The following is a 20052-nucleotide window of genomic DNA, read 5'->3' as shown; positions in this document are numbered from 1 at the left end:
ATGGAGAATTACGGCTACTGTTGTTAGGATCCTGGTTGAAGGATTCATGCTGTGCTTCAACTGTTTGAGGACGGTAAGGATCTGTAAATGAAGTTTAAGTTAAAATTTTTTTAACTTTACTCCTTACTTTTTCCTTTACAATTATTTTTATTTTTAGCATTTGATCTAAACCAAAGAGCCATAATAGAGGGGTAAAAGAAGCACATGAGGTCCCGGAGCCGCAGTCAAATAATTCTTGCAGCAACAGTTTTGCAGTCATTTAAATGTGATATTTCTTAGCCGTTTGGAATTTGACAGCAGGCAGGTGTTTGTGGGAAAGCATGGATCACCTGCAGTTCCTGGTAAAGTTTCCTCAGCTCCACAGCTGCAGGACCAGACAAAGGGGATCCTTTATGAGCGGCCCCCTGGGTTCCTGGGAATACTCCCTGAACTGGTGCTCCAGAGTGGAGCTGAAGGCGTCCTCTCCTCAGGTCTTCCAGCTGTTGAGTCAACTGGAAACACAGGAAGTGAACAGGAAATCATTCCTGCAGCTGCTTTTGGAAAAATGCTGGCGGATCTTCGTAGGAGATCCGAAGTACCTGATCGACCCGGATTACAGCAGTCTGCAGCTCCGCCTGCTTTTCTTGAAACAGGCTTGAGACATGATCGATCTCTGCAGCTGGAAACAAAAGCAACAAACAACTTCAGCAGAAACTCCTGTTGCTTCTATTGTTCTGCCTCAACTGCATCCATCCTCCAAGGTCTAATTTAATGTTCAGCACTTCCAAACCGTTTCCCCAGGAGCTTACATAGATTTCCGTTGATCACTTTGCTGTAGTCGACCTGTCCTCTCATGGCTCGGATCTTCTTCAGCTTCGCCTCCTGCGTCTCCATGCGCTCCTTCAGCCGCTGCAGCTTCTCAGCTTCAGGCTGAAGGGGTGATGAAGCAAAAACACCTGAATTTATAGATTCTCATGTGTGCTTTTAATAATAATTGTTTCTTTGGAGGTTGACTTCTTTCTGCCAGTCAGTGGACAGGTAAAAGCTACTCACCTGAGTCTGTCCCTGGTTAGATTTGCCGCCCTGCTGGAGATACCGCAGCCTCTGCTCCTACAGCAAAGTAAAGGACACTTTCATACATGTTTTTTTTTTTTTCATTGGCATCATCAGTCTGCTAGTGGGGAGGGTGTTCAGCGACATCACAGAATCAGAATAGAAGTTTTAACCCCTTTAACCTTAAAATCTCTGCTATACCACACTAGTAAAAAATAAGGAACAAAGCTGTAATATTATTTTACAAAGAGGCACACATCAATGATGCAACATTTTTCTTTTTTGCTTTGCTCCATAGTAATTGGGTTCACTGGAAAATGATTTATCAAAATTGCCTTGACTTTGTGTTTTAAGACAGTTTTTTTTAATTAAGTCAAAATTAAAAGCAGTGACAGACCTCAAAAACCCTGTTTTTTGCTTGTTTGAGCTCAATGTTTAAATGTCATCTTATAATTTACTCGTTCGAGGTTTCTTATTTTAAACCTTTCAAGTAAATGGAGGCAGTTTATTAAAGGACTTTTATGCTTTGTAATCAAGAGGCTTGGCTGGATTTCAATCTAAACGAATTAAAAGTTAGGGTTGTATGTCACTAGAAGTTGCAAACAAACTGTCAAAGACTTCAATGAAGAAGCTTCATTAAAGAAATAGTGCAGGTTTGATAAAGTACAAAATACTATGAACCTGATTAAAATAAAACTAAAAATGAATTTTAATGTACCATCAACCATTTATGAAAACATCCATCCATCCATCCATTTTCTTGACCGCTTCTTCCCTTTCAGGGTCGTGGGGGTGCCAGAGCCTAACCCGGCTGCTGATGGGCGAAGGCGGGGTACACCCTGGACAGGTCACCAGTCTGTCGCAGGGCCTCAATCACACACCCATCCACACCTAGGGGCAATTTAGAGTCACCAATTAACCTATGAAGCATGTTTTTGGACGGTGGGAGGAAGCCGGAGTCCCCGGTGAAAACCCACGCATGCACGGGGAGAACATGCAAACTCCACACAGAAAGGTCCCAGCCGGGAGTCGAACCGGGGCCTTCTCGCTGTGAGGCAAGAGCGCTAACCACTGCGCCACCGTGCAGCCCTTTCTGAAAACATTTTAGACGAAATGGATTGATTGCATTGCCACGCTCCTGCACAAATGTTCACAATTTATTTTTTATTTTGCTAGTGACTCCATCAGAACTTTCTCTAAATATATTTGATTTTGCAAATAAGCAAACACAGTTGCAGTTTGCTATAGCTATGGCCGTATTTGGATTTTTTTTTTTTAAATTGTGTTTTTTCTGTATCAGAGTGGGACTTCTGTATTTTTTGTGGATCTTTGTGTGCCTGTCTAAATTGTCAAAATCAATCTAAAAGCCTCTTTTAACACCTGCATCCTGTACACTCGTGTTTGGTCACTTGATCTGGTCCAACATTGAAAGACCCACTCCATTAAAAGAAGTGTTTTTGTCATATTTAAAATGCTTTTGTAGCATTTACCAACTGATGGAGGACATGCATAAAGAAAATTAAACTTAAAGTTGCATCTGTAAATATTCCTTTTATCAATTGTTGTGAATCAGGAGCAGACAAAAAAGGTTTTTGTGTCATCATGGTTTAGGTCATCTTTTAACTTTTACATTTAATTATTCTCTTTTTTCCGCTGTATTTAGGCCCTCCATAAACCTTCATTCCATCCTAAAAAAACCCTCAAAAGTTGTGTTTGTATTCATACTGTTTACAACTGGAGTATAAACTAATCCGATCAAATATGTGAGCTCTTGAAACTTTTTTTCACATATTTCCTGGCGATTGTTTCAAGCGATAGATTTTCTCTTGGACGGCATTCGTTTTAAACAAAAGCAAACGTCTGCAGGGACGTAGGCCGCAGACGCAGATGGAGGGAGAGGGAAACGAGGCCTGCCATGTGTGATGCTGACTGAGGCGCTTTACACCTTCATCTGTGTATCGCTGCCCATTGCAGCTGACCTGTGTGTCTCTCACACACACACAGAGGAAGATGGAAATGGAATGTTGGCAAGCAGCCACCTATCATTCACTGAAAGCACAAACACACTCAGAAAAACACATTACGTAACCGTCTCTTGTTCAGATAGATAGTAAAAGTATTGCATTTAAGATGATTTTTATTGCTGCGTGTTAGAAATTCATACAATTTGAGTTAAAAATGACTATTTGAGTGCCACAAAACACCTCAAAGGTAAAACATGGAATCTCCTCCACTCCTTAAAGGTCGATCAAGCAAAATATTATCAGACATTTTTCCTGTTAGCTCATCCTTTACATTTTTTCCTCAAGTACAATTCCAGTTCAGTTTCCCAGCAGCTGCAGGACACCAATGACTAAGCTTCCTGTCTGCTCAAAGGTCACATCCTAAATGTGGGAATGAGGATGTGCGAGCTGTCCAGAACATATAGTTTGGTTGAGGCGCACAATTCTCAGTAGTTTTTCTTTTTACTTTAAAGGAAATATAAAGTATAATTCTGATACTCCACACGTTTGACCTTTACAGTCAGACCTAAATGCACGCATTTTTTGTAATGATTGACATCCCGTGTGAGTGTGTGTTTGTGTGTTACCTTGGCCAGCAACATCTGCTGCTGAGCCTCGATTTGTTGCTGCTGTCTTGTGGCCATTTCCTGGAGCTCAGAGAGGGTCAGCTCCACACGGGGAACCTGCATGAAAACACACATGTTGCACTGTGTATTTATACAACATGGTATTTTGAAAGAGCCTGGGCTTTCCCATGTGTGCCCGACCGTTCCCACCCGTCACACATAACACTGTTGCACGTCAAAGCAAAAACAGTGAGAGGAGATAAAGCGCAGCTGCACACACACACACACACAGTATATCAGTTCACACTTCGGGCCACAGCTTCAGCGAGCTCCTGTAATGTTGTCGGGCAGCAGCTGGTGGCCTTGGCAGACTGACAGAAATATAGTTTTGGTTTGGGGGGGTCGGGTACTATTAATCACAGCTCTGTGACCCAAAACCAACATCAGGTGGAGAAACTCCAATCTCATGTCTCATTTGTAATAACTAATCTTTTCTTTTTTTTATAGACTGGATGAGGAATGTGGGTGTGTGAGATTTGGGCAGCCATGGTGGTGGTGGTGGTGGGTGAAGGCTGCGTTTGGTCCCAGCTACATCCTGCTATTGTTTCCCTCCTCCAACAGACACACACACAGACTTGCACTGCACCCGGTGTGTTGCATTTGTTCCAGATACGTGAGAAAACACTGCAGTGTTTGGTTTAAGATGGAAGCTTGGACGATCAACTGTAAATGTCTAAGAGTCTGTTAAATGAATGAAGGAAGCACTGGATTTTTTGTTTTCTTGATATATCACCCAATGGAAAACAGATTATCACATAGACACAGTTTGATGATTGACAAACACATCCATCCATCCATCCATCTTCCTCTAAATCCCTTTAAAGTTCATGGGGTTGCTGGAGCCTATCCAACTAACAGCTTTGAGTGAAGGTGGGGTACACCGTGGACAGGCACGTTTTTGGACTGTTGGAGGAAGCGGGAGAAAACCCCAAAATGGACTTGGAGAACACGCAAACTCCACACAGAAAGGTCCCTTTCGGGATTTAAATCACAGTTTTCTTAGTGGTGAGAGGGCAAACCGCTACCCCACCATCACATACTTTTATAGTTTCTAGCTAAAGAACCAGATGAGTCTGGAGGTTCTTTTTTACCCTCAAAACTCACCTGGTTTCTCTTTTCAGTTAGGAAAATTAAAATTCAATCAGAAGTTTTGGGGACACCCAAAATGTCAAAAAGTGACGCGGAGGGGTCCAAACATACATCAATTTATGAAGAGTTGGTAGACAGAATGGTATTTCGAAGTAGTTTACAATCTGATTAAAGAGTGACTTTTTTATTAGTGAGTCTTTGGTAAAGCATAGATAAAAAAATGCATATGCCCACAAAGTTACTGTTTATAAGGCTTATTACCAATACACTATCTTACATTGTATTTTTTGTTTTGTTTGTATATGTCTGCGTTTGGGAGAGTCCTCAACTATAACAGTTAGTAGCTCCTTTGTTATAGCATTGTGTTCACACAGTTTGGCGGTGTAATGCAGAGTTGTGAACCACGTTGATCTCGGCAGTGAGACACTTCTCTGTTAAGCCAGCAGCTGCTCGGTGTACTGAACATTTCTCTGAGCCCTTTCAAACGCTGACTTATGTAAAGGGTTAAACCCACCGTCTTCAGTTACTTTGCAGCTAGCTGGTAAACCAACAGAAACTTATCAGTGCAAAAACACAAAGTCTCACCAAGTGTCTTTGCCTAGTTTCTGGTTTAAACATCTTATTAAACTCAATATAAAACAAAACTAACTTGTCAGTTGCTTTTAGGTAAACTTTAATGACTTTTTTAGGCCAATCCAGTCTTTTGACCTTGAAAACATCTTCTTTTAAGTCAAATGTAATACGTTTTTGACATAATATTTTCAAGCAAAGCTTTATTTCTGAGATGTAATTATGTAGTTTTAAGAAATAGAGTTGCTTGATTTAGGGGAACTGGAACTTTATTTGATTCATAATACAAATGCATTTAACAACAGGACAGAAGTTTAAAGGTACACACACATTTACAATTTTTTTAGAATACATTTTATCTTAACATGTGTAATTCTATCTTAGGGTGTATTCAAATTGGAAAAGTCTGTTGGTGCAGACCGGGTTCGCTTAATTTGGTCCAGATCGAATCCTTAACCATGAATTTGGTATTCGGACTGCAATCAATTGGCTCTTCCTGTTTCGAACTAAAGCTTTTGAACAGAACTACACGACTGAACATCTCTTCAGTCATTGGCCAGGAGTTACGAGGGCGCGGCAAAACAACTAAAGGCAAAAATTATGGAAGTCTTGCCCTTTGCAGTCCTTGTTGGGATAGTTCGCGTATTCAAACTTTACATTTCGTGGAGCAGTTGTTAACATCTGTATCACCGTCATGCAAACCCATCTTACTTGTTACTTTGGTATGGTGGCATGCTGCAAGACGTTAACTGACAGGAAGAGGGCTAAGAGGACACGCTAATAACTGTTTATGACATATAGGTTGTCGGGAAAACAGTGTGAGAAGCAATGTGTATTACGTTAAAAAGTTGTTTTAATTAGCTTCAAAGTCATAAAGCTATTTTTCTGTTTCCGTATTTTAAGTTATAATATTTCCAATTACTATAACAATAAGCCATTATGAGTGTCATTGGTAATTTCAAGATTTTGTTTAGTCTTAAAAGGGCAAAAACATTTTGTATTCTTTATTTTTTCTAGTGTATGGCCTAATAATTTATTAGAAACTGTTGTTTTACACCAATCTGTGTAACCTGAAGTCTGAATTTCCATTTCTCTGAATTTTGCAGAAATGCACCATTAAACTTTGACACGAGAACTTTTCAACAATTTGTGCAAATAACGTAATTCGTAGATATTCTAAAGGTAAGAAATGTCAAAAGCATTCCTAAAGCTTTACCAGTCACACCAAGGACAACATTTAATTGTTTTATAGCTTTTAAAGTAGAAAAACCTTTAAGTGTTGTTCTCAAAACAATTTATGGCCAAGAAGAGATGATGGGACTTCCAGAATAAAACACGTTTAAAATCAAAAGTTAATGGAACTGAGTGCAGCTGTAAAGCTTAGAACTGTGTCCATAGATTACGACCCATTGAAAATGACTAAACCCAAATAACTGAAGAGAGAACTTCTTGTGTGGCATCGTCATCAGCACCAGCAGCACTGATGAACGGCACAGACGGCTACTACGCGCTGTGGACAGCATCGTTGTCTTAAAGTTGATTTATGAGCTTCTGGGAATGATAACGCTGACACAGCACTTTCCGACATAATGCGCCTACATAATGTTTTAGACAGCAGCATCGTGCACATTACAGGCTGTGGCTGTGTCATTATCTCGGTGCTAGTCTGTGGGATCACATCAGGTTAAAGCAAACATTGAAGAGTTTGTGGACACAAAGCAATCCAATGCGTGGAATGATGTCACCTTAGGGGACCACAGGCGTTGATGGATGTCTGGGAATTCTGAGAGGATGCAGTTAATCATCTTTCTGCTTCTTTAAATTAATAAAACTGATTTCAGCCTGGATCACCTATTAAAATAATGTGTGCTTTTAATTATGCTTTAGTGTTTTATTAATCCCTTAACTCAACACTACTCTTATCGAGAACGTGGGCGAGAGAAATAAAAAGACAAGCTTCATCTTTTACACATGTGACATCATATTGCGCAATGACTTTGGAAGGATTTGGAAAATCCCAGATAGATTTTTTTGCCTGTTCTGTATTGAAGGATCTCCTTATAGATGATGAAAAAACGTACTTTTAAAGCAGGGAAAAGCAAGATTCCTGGTGTCTATGATTCATTTCAACAGAACCTTTTCAAGCAAAGCAGCAACATAAGTCACAGTTGCATTCCCAGTAACATTTACTGCAGTCTTAACTGACACTGGACTTCTTCTGAATCATCAGAAGTGTCTTAAGTAGACATATGGTGCGTCAGATTGACTTTTAAAAGCTCAACTCCTTACTCAGCACTGTCTGTAAATAATTGAGTAAATCCTGCCTTAAAGCAGCATTAAAAGCAGGTTAACGTCCATTACATGTATAAATCTTAAATGCAATATGGAACCAACTGAGTCTTGATTCTAATGAGATGAATTTAAAAAAAAATCAGATGATACAAGATTTCTAAAAAAGCTAGAAATCAGACGGAATAAATCTTTCCAGTCACTGAAGTTTTACATCAATCTCAGCGTCTAAAAGTTATCACTTCAGCACTCCTGCTTCAAACATGTACTGCCAGCCCACCGACAAAACACAACATTCAGTTCCCACTCGCTGTGCAGAGCGTTTTACCTGCAGGCTGTCCCATGTGATCCTGCAGGAGCGGACTTTAATTTTGCTGCATTGTCCTTCAAGAGTGAATTCCTGCACCAGATCCACCTCATTCCACTCCATCCTCGCAGCAGACCTTTACGGGGGCTCTGAGTAGAGGGAGGAAGACCGCTGCCAGGGGACAGGAACGCTACGAGGCGTGGGAACCCAAAGCGATCCGGATCCCAACTTTCCCTCTCGTTTGCCTCCTGATGTGCGGAGATTTACGCCGCTTGCTCTCTGCCGACCGCTCTGCCCACGCTCCCTCCCTCACCCTCTCAAACTCATTTGAATGTGTTCTGGTGAGCGGGAGACCTTGCTTGTGATCATGCTTGCAGGTACTGCGGTGCGTGCACGGGAATTAAGGATCAAGTTTTCCCTATCCTCTTTCCTTCCACACTCTTGCTCCTTTATCTCTGCATCTCTCCACCCCTCTGTGCAGTTTTCCCCCGTCGTTCTTTCTGCATATCTGCACTCCTTCATCTCTCAGTCCTTGTCATCACTCTGCAGCTGGCTTTTTGCTGCAGCGACGTCCCCCTTCTCCCCCCTTCTCTCCCTCTGTCACGCCTCCCTTTTCCTCCTTCTACCACTTTCTCTCAGAAGGGAAATCACTGCACCACAGCCTGTTGGGGCTCTAACTGTTTCAATTAACCTCTGTCTCTTCCTTCAGATGTGCGCTATGAGGAAGATGACGCTGGCGGATCCCAGCGAAGCATCCAAACACAGCAGACTTGCTGCTGCGTCACATTTTCATCCCCCCGTTTCTCCGGCTCTCTGCAACTAGCAAAAACACACAGACTGACACACACACCCACACACACACAGGGGGGCATGTGACCCGACTGCTGCGTCACACGTTTCTGTCACACTGAGAAATGCTCATCTAGTAATGAAAGCTGCCTGTGTTGCTGCTGTGAGTGCAGGCCTTTGTGGGTGTGAGATCACAGTGTGAGTGGGAGAGGGAGGGGGACTCTGAGAATTATCTAGAAAAACAATAAAAGGGATTTCAGTGCTGTGCATTTTCATGATTCAAGCATAAAAGACTGATATCTCTGACAGAAAACGAAGGCTGGAGATCTCACAGTATGTGAAGCTTCGGTTCTATCGTCTGTTCTGTTTCCCCTAATAAGAGATCAATAAAGACAGAATCCTGAAGAATAAACCTTAACCTGATATGAATAATGAAAACAGCTCAAAAAGATCATATGTTTTTAGCAAAAAGTGCCATATTAAGGATGCTATAAACCAGTAACTCAAAAACTGTCTTAATAAAAAGATATTTTTGGTGTTCTACCATGTTCTTTAGGCATTTATCTCATGATGAAAGACATATAAATAGAAATCAGCTTAAAATTGCATTTCCGAGTATTCATTTATTCAAATCGTGAATCAGGAGCAGATGAAAAAAAATCTTTTGAGAAGCAAAATCTACAAACCACAAGCTCCCTGCTCCACTCCATTCTGGTGCATCCACTTGCAGACTAATAGATCCATGCACATGTTTGTTTTACTTGTCTAAGCTGCCATCTGGCTCAAAAATGTATGGATGGAGAGCTCAAATTTTGTATGCCATTTTGGTTGCACTGGTGATGTTGGAGTTTGTTAGGGTCTGTAAGCTAGCAGGAGAGGATGTAAACAGAAGGATGTCGGGAAGTAGGGGCGGGCTTATCCCATGCCGTTAGTCCCGCCTACAACTCAAAGGGAAATTTCTAATAAACTTTGCCACTCTGCAGAAACGTAGATTGTAGCTTTAGTGTGCCTAAAACGGTATAATCATAAATAAAAAAAAACCTTCAACTATTTGTAAAATAGTTCAAAATATGATTGGAGATTAGCAGTGATAATCAAGTTAGAGTGAAAGTTTTTCATAGCTTTTTCTTTACCCCTACTTAATAATAAATCTGGCACAACCATTGACTGTATATGAGAACTGGACTGAGTGATCCCTTCACCTTTGCGTTACAGAAAGTACCAGCTGATTCCAAGACGCCAAAATCCCACAGACTTCTACAGAGAATAAACAGCTATTACTCAGTCATCATATTTGTCACAATAACCATTCCTGCTCTGATACTTTTATTTAATTCTATTTTTCATGCCATTTTTTCTGTAGTCAAGTAATTAAAGTCAGGGCGGCCATGGTGATGCGGTAGGGCAATCAACTTCTGATCGGAAGATTGCGCGTTAGATTCCCGCCTTGCCCACCCATGTGTCAAAGTGTCCTTGGGCAAGACACTAAACCCCACATTGCCTCTGGTGGAAGGATGGAGCCCCCATCAGTGTGTAAATGGGTAAATGGGTGAATGGGACTGTGACTGTAAAGTGCTTTGGGTCGTCCAGGATGGTAGAAAAACCACTATACTATACTATACTATATCATACTATACAAGAATACACCATTTACCAAAGTTATGAACTGGCCAATCAGAAGCCTTGATTAGACTATGCAATCTCACATCGAACGCTTGATTAACAGATTATCTTGCGCCCACTTTCCACGTGCGTTTTAAGGACTCTTGCGATGTCCTTGAGTAGTATTTTACAAGGAGGATCAGTAAATTTGGCTAAAATTAAAATATTATTCATAATACATGATTTTAAAGCTATATAATACAGTATAGAAATAATGGATCACAGAAACTTAACATCTGGTCAGATGTTTCCTTGAACATGTATAAACTCTTATAAACTAATGAGATATCATCCTTAGTTTAACCTGAAACATCAGGTGACAGCCCCGGAGGACTCTGACTATACACAGACACCGTTATTACAAGAGTACCATTAGGGTATAAGCCAGCAGTGCTTATCTTTATCTTTAACTTATTAGAGTCACTGGTGTTGTGTAAGTTAAAGGCAGGCAGAAAATAAATGAGTCTCATTAAACCCTGAATAAATGCAGAGAGGACAAGGACAGTTTGGACATTGCTGACATCCGGCAGCACTGATTTGTACATGGAAAACTGAAGGAGATTTATAAGTATAACGCTTGTGAAATTATTATCATTCTGGCATGTCAACCTTTTCTATTAACCAAACTTACCAAGACTAAATATTGAAGTACTGCCCTTTTGTTATTTTTTGTAAAGTGTCTTGCTACTTTTATTCTCATAGTTGTGGTTTGGTGCATCAGTAACAACTGCCCCTACGGCTAGATTTGGACTGGGAGGGAAACAATGATCAAATCTGTATGGGGCATGCAGGTGGTCTGATCAAAATAGTAAGGTCGTAGATCAAGGACTCGAGGAGCGAAGATGTTCATTCATATCTTTTTCAATTGGCATGCTGTGAGTGATGGGTCGTAGTGAACACATATACAACATCCAAGGGTTGTATATGATGTAAGGGTGTATGGACGGGTGAAGTAGTTGAGACGCAGGCATGTTGTGTAAATGTTTCATTTTTCAAACCCCCCCAAATCCTGCTGAGTGCACAAGGGACCTATGAGTGGTGTTCCTGTGAGAAGTGTGAGCTAATGGTGTGCAGCCTGACTCTTAGAAATTTGGATAACAAACAATTAGATCAGTAGGGCTGTGGATCATTGCTTAGGTGGCGATCCGATTCGATTCACAAATCAAGCTCAATGATTCAGGAATCAAACCACCATTCTTAGTTTTTAATATAATGTTTGTTGCTATGTCTTTTTACTGGAGGGATGAAAATTGAATTATTATGAATACAAATAATTTCAATTTTCATCCATTCAGCTACAGAAGTGCCACGCTTTTGCTTTTGTTTTAGTTCATAAAATCTTAAAATTCAACATTATTCTGCATTTCAGAAACACAAAGTCTTATGATAATATTTTACTACACTGTACTATATTTATAGAGATTGTGAATCAGCGATCTTGGACGTCATGAATATTCATACTTGAATTTTCAGGAGCAGATCGCGAGTATCCGAGCACCCGAATGCTTGTTACAACCCTGTAGACCTGTGTAGCTTGGTAACTTGGGCACTTACGTATCAAGCTACGTACATACCGGACATGTGTGGCACATTCAAGAATGGGCTAAACGGTAAAGTACATTCTTGACTTGCTAAAAGCAAGTTAAATAAGGGTCCGGTCTTTCACTACTCGATTCTGCCACATGGACTCACAGTTGGAAGAGGCTCAGTGTGAAATGTCGAAGCAGTGCAAATCTTGTGATTCTTGCTCCAGGCTTCTTCTTTCACAGCTCTATTCCATTTTATAAAAGACTTGGTGTCATGTAATTCAGTCCAAGCACAAAACGCAATTCCGTCATGATCTCTTTTCAAATAGTTGGCACGTTTGTGTTTTGAAAAGGACACTTCCCATAAATCCGAGTCTCTGCTTGGTCAAAGTTCAACCAGGTTTAACTTTCAATGCATGTTCAATTGATGTGCTTTTTGTTCATTGAGACTGAAAACCGTTTTAAAAACTTGCGTAGTGATTTGTAAGCCCAAAATGCACTATATGTTCATTTACACATTTTTCGTTGAAAGTGATTTCTTGATTTTGCATTTCTGTGCCCAGTGTGAACAAAGTACAACATGCACACCCGGTACTTCACACGACAGCATCACTTGTACGTCATAGGTTTCATTATTAGCCTTACAAATACTTCCTGAGACGCCATACACGACAATAGTACGTTCCATTTTCAACGAAGTTCCAAAAGGTGGCCGTAAAAACCTCAAGGCAACAGCAAGACACATCTGTGCTCCCTTTCAGAAGCAAACATTGCTCTCCACAAACCTCCATGGGCCCGAAGAATCCAAAAACCTACAGAACCCGCATGGGTCAACCCCCGTATGGTTGCATGTGACCAAGGTTTTAAATTTCCTACAGCTAAGGAATAGAGTTGGGCTTATGACACAGGTGCCATGAACACTCTAAATGTCGCAATAAAAGCAGCAAAGCCTTTCTACTTGCAAACAACTCGCTTATAATGCTGCTGCTGTTGAGGCCATAGCTATAATCTGAAGCACATGGGGATATTTGACCTTCTTAGTGTGTGTGCTGCATTTCCTCAAAGTTCTTTATGCACACACACACCGTTTTGATCATGAGCTTTTTCAATTAAACCTATCCCGACCCATCTGCTGGGCGACAGCAGAAAAAATATTCCTCCTAATCTATAATAGCAGCCCTCAGACATTCCTCCATCCCTGACCAGACTAAAAGGAGAAATCTCTGTTATCAGAACACCACAGGCACCACTATTCGCACAGCAGGGTGGCCTGACTGTTGTAAGAATCATCTCCTAACTGACAGATCAAATCTTTGAACCCTACCACAGACAGATGCTTCCTCCCCCAGCCTTGGGGAAAGCCGTGAACAACATGCAACTCTCAAAAAAACAGCATAAAGTTTTTCTTTGAATTCTATAAAAAGTGATATTTTAAACCCAAGCCAGGAATTACTTACTGCGCTTGTATTCTTTGAAGTCTGCTAAATCTCAGATGTTGGACAGGTGATGACACAGAAATGTTATTGAACAGAGGCACACCTAGTTTGTTCCTCAGCAGTCCTCCCACATGTAGCTGGATGGGCTTGGTTAACCCAGAGTTGGATCAGCTAATAGGAATCTCTTCCTGAGTCTCCATTTCAAAGAGCAATTTGGCTGTTCTGTGATCAGAAGTGAGGTTCTTAAAGTGGGTGTCAGGTACACACTCTACCATAACTTAGATTGTTACTGCATGGAATATGGGATTTGCAAGAATATTATTGGATTTTTTTTGCCAGATAGTCTTGTTTTTTCTTTTCTTTTTTCTGCAGGAAAATCCAATGTATAACAGCCACATATGGATCACTGCCCATTACGATGCTTTCACACCAGGATAAACTTGTGAACTTGATTTGATTGGATGGAGGAAAATGTCAAACATTCATACATTTCATCAGGTTTACTTTCCCATTGCACTTTTAGGAGCTTTCACACCATCTGCAAATGTTAATTACAACCCCATGTGGGGTGATGTTACCAAAACCTTGCAAGAAAAAATCTTATCAAGAGAGTTTTTCAATAGCAAAAAAAAAAAAATAAATTGTTTGAGAAAACATGTCTTACCCACTAGACACAGACACATACAGGTATATTAGACATTGTCATGAATTGGCCCCCAGTCTCTCCCTTCAGCTATCAGCGGAATCTGAATCTACACTTCACTTCCCATCAGCCCATACTGACTTTCTCGGGAGCCCCACAGCTGCTTCTGCCGCCTGTCCTGACCCTTGCCTCTAGTTGCTCTCTGGTGCACTCATGCTCGTGCTTGACCCCTGCCTGCCTGACCCTAGCTTTAGCTTTGTGGACTTTTAGCTGTGCTTCACGCCTGTTGTCCTGTGTATGCCAAATAAACCTGCTGCACTTGGATTCAGCCATCTGCCTGTTTGTGACAGATATCTAGATCCTGGCTGTTTCAAAGCTAACAGCAATAAATATGCATTATGCTCAAATAGATATTAATTCATAAAGGTCTATTGCATATCACAGTTTAGATCTCGAGCAGATCACTTTTTCACAGCTAATTGTGTCATGGTCCCATCATACCTTGCACATTGTAAAAAAGCCATTTAGGTAGTTGGTTCCCACTGGAAATGTGATGTCTGTTAGTTATCTAATAGATATCTATTGTAGTTGTCTTCTGGACATCTCAGACAACTCTATTTTCTTACTTTATTTAGATGTCTACCAATAGTATTTAGATATAGAGGTCTCCTCCACATCTACTGTAAACATCTGACCTTTGGATATTTTTAGATGTCTATTAGAGTACTTTTTAAAATAAATTTCCTTGATATAAAATAGAAAAACTAAGTCAAACATGTTTCTATCATTGTGATTTTGGTGTGCCGACATCCTTTTTCTCCTTTTACTATCAAATATCAGTCCATTTTTTTTTCTAGTCTATACATGTACAGTAAATATAAGTCTTTACTTTTAGAACTTTGCCTCTGAACAGCAACTCGACACTGTTGTGCAGTAGAAGATAAGAAAATGTACTTTAAGCTTATTCTAATATTAATCCACTCTGACATTAGAACAAACATTTTATCATCACTTTATTCTGTTATTTAACAGGTTAAAAATCTAAACAGAAATATTTATGTTGGATTGTTGTTTTGATGCATGCTTCTGAGACCTTTCAGTGATCTATCAGTGATGTCCTGTAGTCATCTACAGTAGATGTATATTAGGTATCTAATTGGCATCCTGTGTCTAGTGGGTAGTGCCTAATTTAAAAAAAAACAACAAGAAATCATGGCAAGACAATTTTCTTATCCCGTCAACAGATTGTGGTTTACTTATTTAGAGAAAATCTGCCAATGAAGTAAAAATCTTTGACTGACTTCCAAGGTTCTTGTTTTTGCAGTGTACATTTTATGACAACACATTGGTTTACTCTTATTCAGGTTTTGTACTGAAGTATGTTTTTTGATACTCAGAATTCACCAGTGTTTCTGCTTTGTCACTAACTTAGTTACACGTAATTTACTCAATGGTGGAACTCACCAGATCAGATAATCAGACGAAGATGGACAAGAAAACAACCAGGACACCAAACTTTGAGGACTGGACTTCTATACCCCAGCTTCTACACACAAATATGGACTCTTGACTTCCATGGTGCACCACAGTTCAGGTAGACTTACAATTTCCACATTGGGTGTCAAACTCTGGTGTAAACTATTAGGTCTAGTGTGAAAGTGCCTGTAGAAAAAGTATATTTTGCATCACTAGATCCATGTGTTCCAGTTCAGACATTCAAAGAAGACTCACTACAATGAGCACAGGCAGTAAACAACTCCACCAATTGACCATTACACTGTTAGGAGATCTCCTCGAGCAACAAACCAGACAAACAACATGAATTTTGACCTCAATCTTTGCAACTTTTAACCCACAGTCATGAATCAAGCAAACTTGGAAATGCATTTTCATTCAAGTAAATACAGAAATTGCTCAATGATGACTCAAGGGTCAAAAAGGAGAACAAATACTGACACTAAGACTGCAGACCATAAATAGTAGAGGCACAAAAGCTCCATCTAACAAAGCTATGGACCATAGGTTTGAGTTTTTTTATTTTAGTAAAACATCACAACTGAATCTTTTATGGTGTAATCAGCCTGATTATCACATGTAATAATATGCAATTAGCTCTATAAAATTATCTTATACTTTAAAACTTTTTCAATCAACAAAAACGAACTATTTGCATTGAAAATCTGGGTGGTTTTTTTTTTTTTTTACTATTTTTAGGCTAGGTAAACACAAGCCTACAGAACTATTGTTAATCATTTTACAGTTCTGCACTTAATTAATAAAAGTAAAACTGATCTGTAGCTACATTGTTTAAATAAAACAGATATACACTTAAAAAAGTAAAACCACAGAAAGTTCTTAAGCTAAATCCTGTTGTGGCTTTTTTCCAATTTTCCTGAAGTAGACAATTGGTAACATGTTGATAAAACAAAGGATTTGTATAATGTGGATGAAACAAATACAAGGAAGTTTGAACAGTAGCCTCACGAAGTGGAACAAATAAGCCAGAAAAAACTCAACTAAGTCCTTGGAGACTTTGAAATAAGACATAAATGACGGTAATTAGAGCAAAACAGATCAAAAGCAGCAACAAAACACTCGAGTAAAACCTTACGGTCACACAAACGGCTGTCGTCAGTCAACTTGACATCATTCTGTGGCAAGACGGAGCATCTGGAGTGTGTTTGTGTGTGAGTAAACAAGTGAGAGCTTCTGGATGTGATTACATGGTGCCAAGAGTTCCACCCTTGGACTTGGGAGTCTTGCACTCATACGTAGACAAAATAACACACAAACTCAGAGACTCATGACAAAAAAAAAAAAAAGAAACCCACACCCTGCCTGCTCCTCACAAGATGTAAACCACAGTGTGCTCTGATTCTGTGACAGTCACACCCTGACACACAGACAAACTGTCAGCCAAGTTGCTGGATCATCGGCAAAGTAAGAGAACAGATGTCAGAAGTGCAGAAAAGCAAAAAATGACATGATAAAGAGGAGTTTTTAGTTAACCCAATTTCTTATTTCACTTCAAAAGCTGAAAGAAGATGAGAGCACACACACATGCAGCTGCACACACCCACGTTAAGAAGGAAGACGCTTCCAGAACTCACCCCCACGCTCCCGTCTGTCCTCAAACTAAACTCTGAACCTGAATGAGAGGGAACACCGAGACCTCAAGGCGAGTGTGAAGGAGTGAGAAAGGTGAGAGGAGGAGGAGGAGGAGGAGCTGCTGGCTACCTCACAATCCTCTTAGCCTGGTTATGTCATGGGACCAGCTAATCCTACCTTTACTGACTGACCAACACACACACAGAACGTCTGACTGACAGGACCAACAAAGACACACACAAAAACACAGCAGCTGACAGAGGCCTGACGGACACGTTCACACTGAATGTCTGGTCTGGGGTTAAACACCACCACGTTGAAAATAGCTGTTTGTGGCAAAGAAAAGAAAGAGGTCAGCTGTTTTGATTCAAAGTGACTCAGTTTGGTGTGAAGAAGACAAAAAAAAAATCCCACAACACAAGTCAAGGTTGAATAGCAGAGATGAGTCAGGGTGGTGACTCTGTCTTTGAGCAGAAATAGATGTACAGTCACTGTGCTGTGTCTTTGTTCACTCGGATCTAACTGGTAGAACAGTATAATCATTACTGTCACTAAATCCAAGGATTAATCTGCTAGACCACACACAGACAACTGCATGCACTGACGCTCGCTCATCCACTGCCCCGTAAATACCACACTCATTCATTCATTCATCAAGATATTTTTAGAGTTTAATACCTGGAAATCTTCAGAAATCCAAACATGAAAGCTCACAGGCAAAAATGTTTGATCGAGAGCTGAAAATTTTGAAACAACTAAGCAGTATTTCCTTGCAATGAAAAGTATACATTTTTGTATTCTATTTTTTTAAGCTTTCCTGGTGCAATCTTAACAATCACACTTAATGACAGATGGCAAGAGGGCGTAACCTTCATGCAAGGAGGGAGCTGAGCTGGTAGATTGTAGACTTATATCTTTTGATCTTCTGTAAAAGCGTTCTTAGAGGTATTTTCTTTATGATTGTGCTATTTTTATCACAAATTTAAAAAAAAACCTGTTGTCATTTTCTAGGAGATAATTTCTTCAGAGCAGCAAGAGTTCATTAGAACTGTTAGTTCCCAACACCTATTTGTTTATGCAGTCTCCTGCTAGCTTACAGCCCCCCACAACCCTGACCTAACAAACAAAGATGCCATCTTCTCTTCTCCGGCACCTGAGCTAGGTACGCTAGCTGGGCCAGATGAGGGGTTTAGCGCGAGTGCAGCAGAGCTGTTGTGACGTAAAGAAGGCTCATTAATTCAAACAGAGCCTGACTTTTACAGTTTGATTGACAGTGATTTAAAAGGAGAAATACTCGCAAAAAGGAAATGATTTCTCATTACATTTGTTCTCTTCGTAAGAAAAAAAGCCTCACATACATGTTAAAAACATAACTTTCATTGGAGGGGGGCTTTAAACCATTGACTTTGCAGGATGTGTGCAAACTATGTATTTCACACAGTGGAAGGAACAGATGGGAGTTTAACAGAATCCACATCACGAGCTTTGTCACAAACACAAACCCTTCGCACTTTGTGACTGCAACTCTCAACACAGACACTAAAAGAACAAGAAACCAGACGTTGTCTGAGGATGACAGAAGGGACAGAGATCACAGATAGTCTTGTGTCGGATGGTCAGCTGTTGTCTGTCATGTGAATTCTCCTTCTCATGGTGCAGCTGGAGCCACAATACCAGCTTTTTTTTGCACTTAGCAAGCACAACTCCATCACTATCTGACATTAGATTAGATGAGGTAATTATGCTTATCTAATCAGAACCAGTCCTTTAAAAACACATAAACACAGCTATGTTTGTTTTTACCATTTCAAGAGTACTAATGAGGGAATGAGTGGCACGGGGGTGCAGTGGTTAGCCCTCCCAACTCACAGCAAGAAGACCCTGGTTTGAGTCCTGGCTGGGTCTCAGTTTGCATGTGCATGTGTGGATTTTCATTAGACACTCCGACTTCCTCCCACAGTCCAAAAACATGTTACATAGGTACATTGTTCATTTTAAATTGTCCCTATGTGTGCATGTGGGTGCGTTTTGTTGTGGTAACTTGTCCAGTGTGTACCCCACTGTCACGCAACAGTAGCTGGGTTGGCTCCAGCGACCCCGTGACCCCAAAAGGGATTCAGCAGGTTTTCAAGGATGATTTAGTAATTGATATTGGCCAATACTGATACTCAAAATCAACAGACTCACTGTCCGTCATGTGATGTGTATCCAGTTTTAAGGAGACAAAGCCTGGCTAAAGGCACTAAAGTGCATCTGCCAGCACTTCTGAAGCTAGCTAATTAATACCTCCTAGATCTCATTTGTTTTATCCACGCTAAAACCAAAGTCCACCTTAAAAACAAAGAGACTTATCCTTGTCGTTCAGTGCCAGGTTCTTCCTTAAGCTTATGCTTCCTTCTGATTCCAGCGATAGTTACGGGAACTAAGAAAATGTAAGCTTTTTTTTTTTTTATATATAATTTACTATAGTTTAACGATATTTATTTGCTTAATAATCTTGAGTTTTTGCAGTCTTTCTGTTATCTGTTATGCTTTTAAAACATTAAAAGTTTTTTTTTCTTGTTAATTTATGCCAAAGTACTGTAGAAAGTTAAAATCCATACTTTAAACATTGTTTCTTCTTAAAAATGCTTACACACTCCTCAATGAAGATAATCAGTATGCATCACACACACTCAAACTCCACTGTGTGTAGTCCACACTATGGAGACAAAGTAACAGCTATTGGTGATGCAAATTACTGCTTGTTCAGCAGTGTGTGCTTCTGTTTGGGCCTTTCTACCTTATCACTGGGACTCTCTGCAGCCTCCGTGGTCCAGCTCTGCTCCAACTGCGGACCATCTGCAGATCAACGAACAATGAAAAGACAAATGAGCAGACCATTCAAATGATCCTTTGGTATAAAAGAAGAAAAATGTGGCTCAGGTGCATCTTCTGACCTGGAAGACAGAAAAGGCTTATTTTGAAGAGGT

The 20052-nt window shown here is 40.2% G+C and overlaps 1 protein-coding gene across 8 annotated transcripts in view; it reads right to left on the bottom strand.

Annotated features, from left to right (window-relative positions):
* LOC112142367 (apoptosis-stimulating of p53 protein 1) overlaps positions 1–20052 on the bottom strand; it is a 62136-nt gene that overhangs the window by 14127 nt on the left and 27957 nt on the right. For 5 of the 8 annotated variants that reach the window (XM_024265681.2, XM_024265708.2, XM_036209853.1 and 2 more), the window contains 6 exons: positions 19863–19921; positions 3623–3718; positions 1033–1089; positions 789–909; positions 579–658; positions 330–491 (listed from right to left, as the gene is read on the bottom strand). In XM_024265681.2, coding sequence (XP_024121449.1) covers positions 330–491; positions 579–658; positions 789–909; positions 1033–1089; positions 3623–3718; positions 19863–19921 — 575 coding nt within the window. The other 3 variants (XM_024265714.2, XM_024265720.2, XM_024265699.2) reach the window with 3 other exon arrangements.

The sequence above is a fragment of the Oryzias melastigma genome, linkage group LG22, assembly GCF_002922805.2.
Source record: "Oryzias melastigma strain HK-1 linkage group LG22, ASM292280v2, whole genome shotgun sequence".
Lineage (NCBI taxonomy): Eukaryota > Metazoa > Chordata > Actinopteri > Beloniformes > Adrianichthyidae > Oryzias > Oryzias melastigma.
The sequence above is the reverse complement of the archived record's forward strand: the minus strand, read 5'-3'. Positions and strand labels throughout refer to the sequence as shown.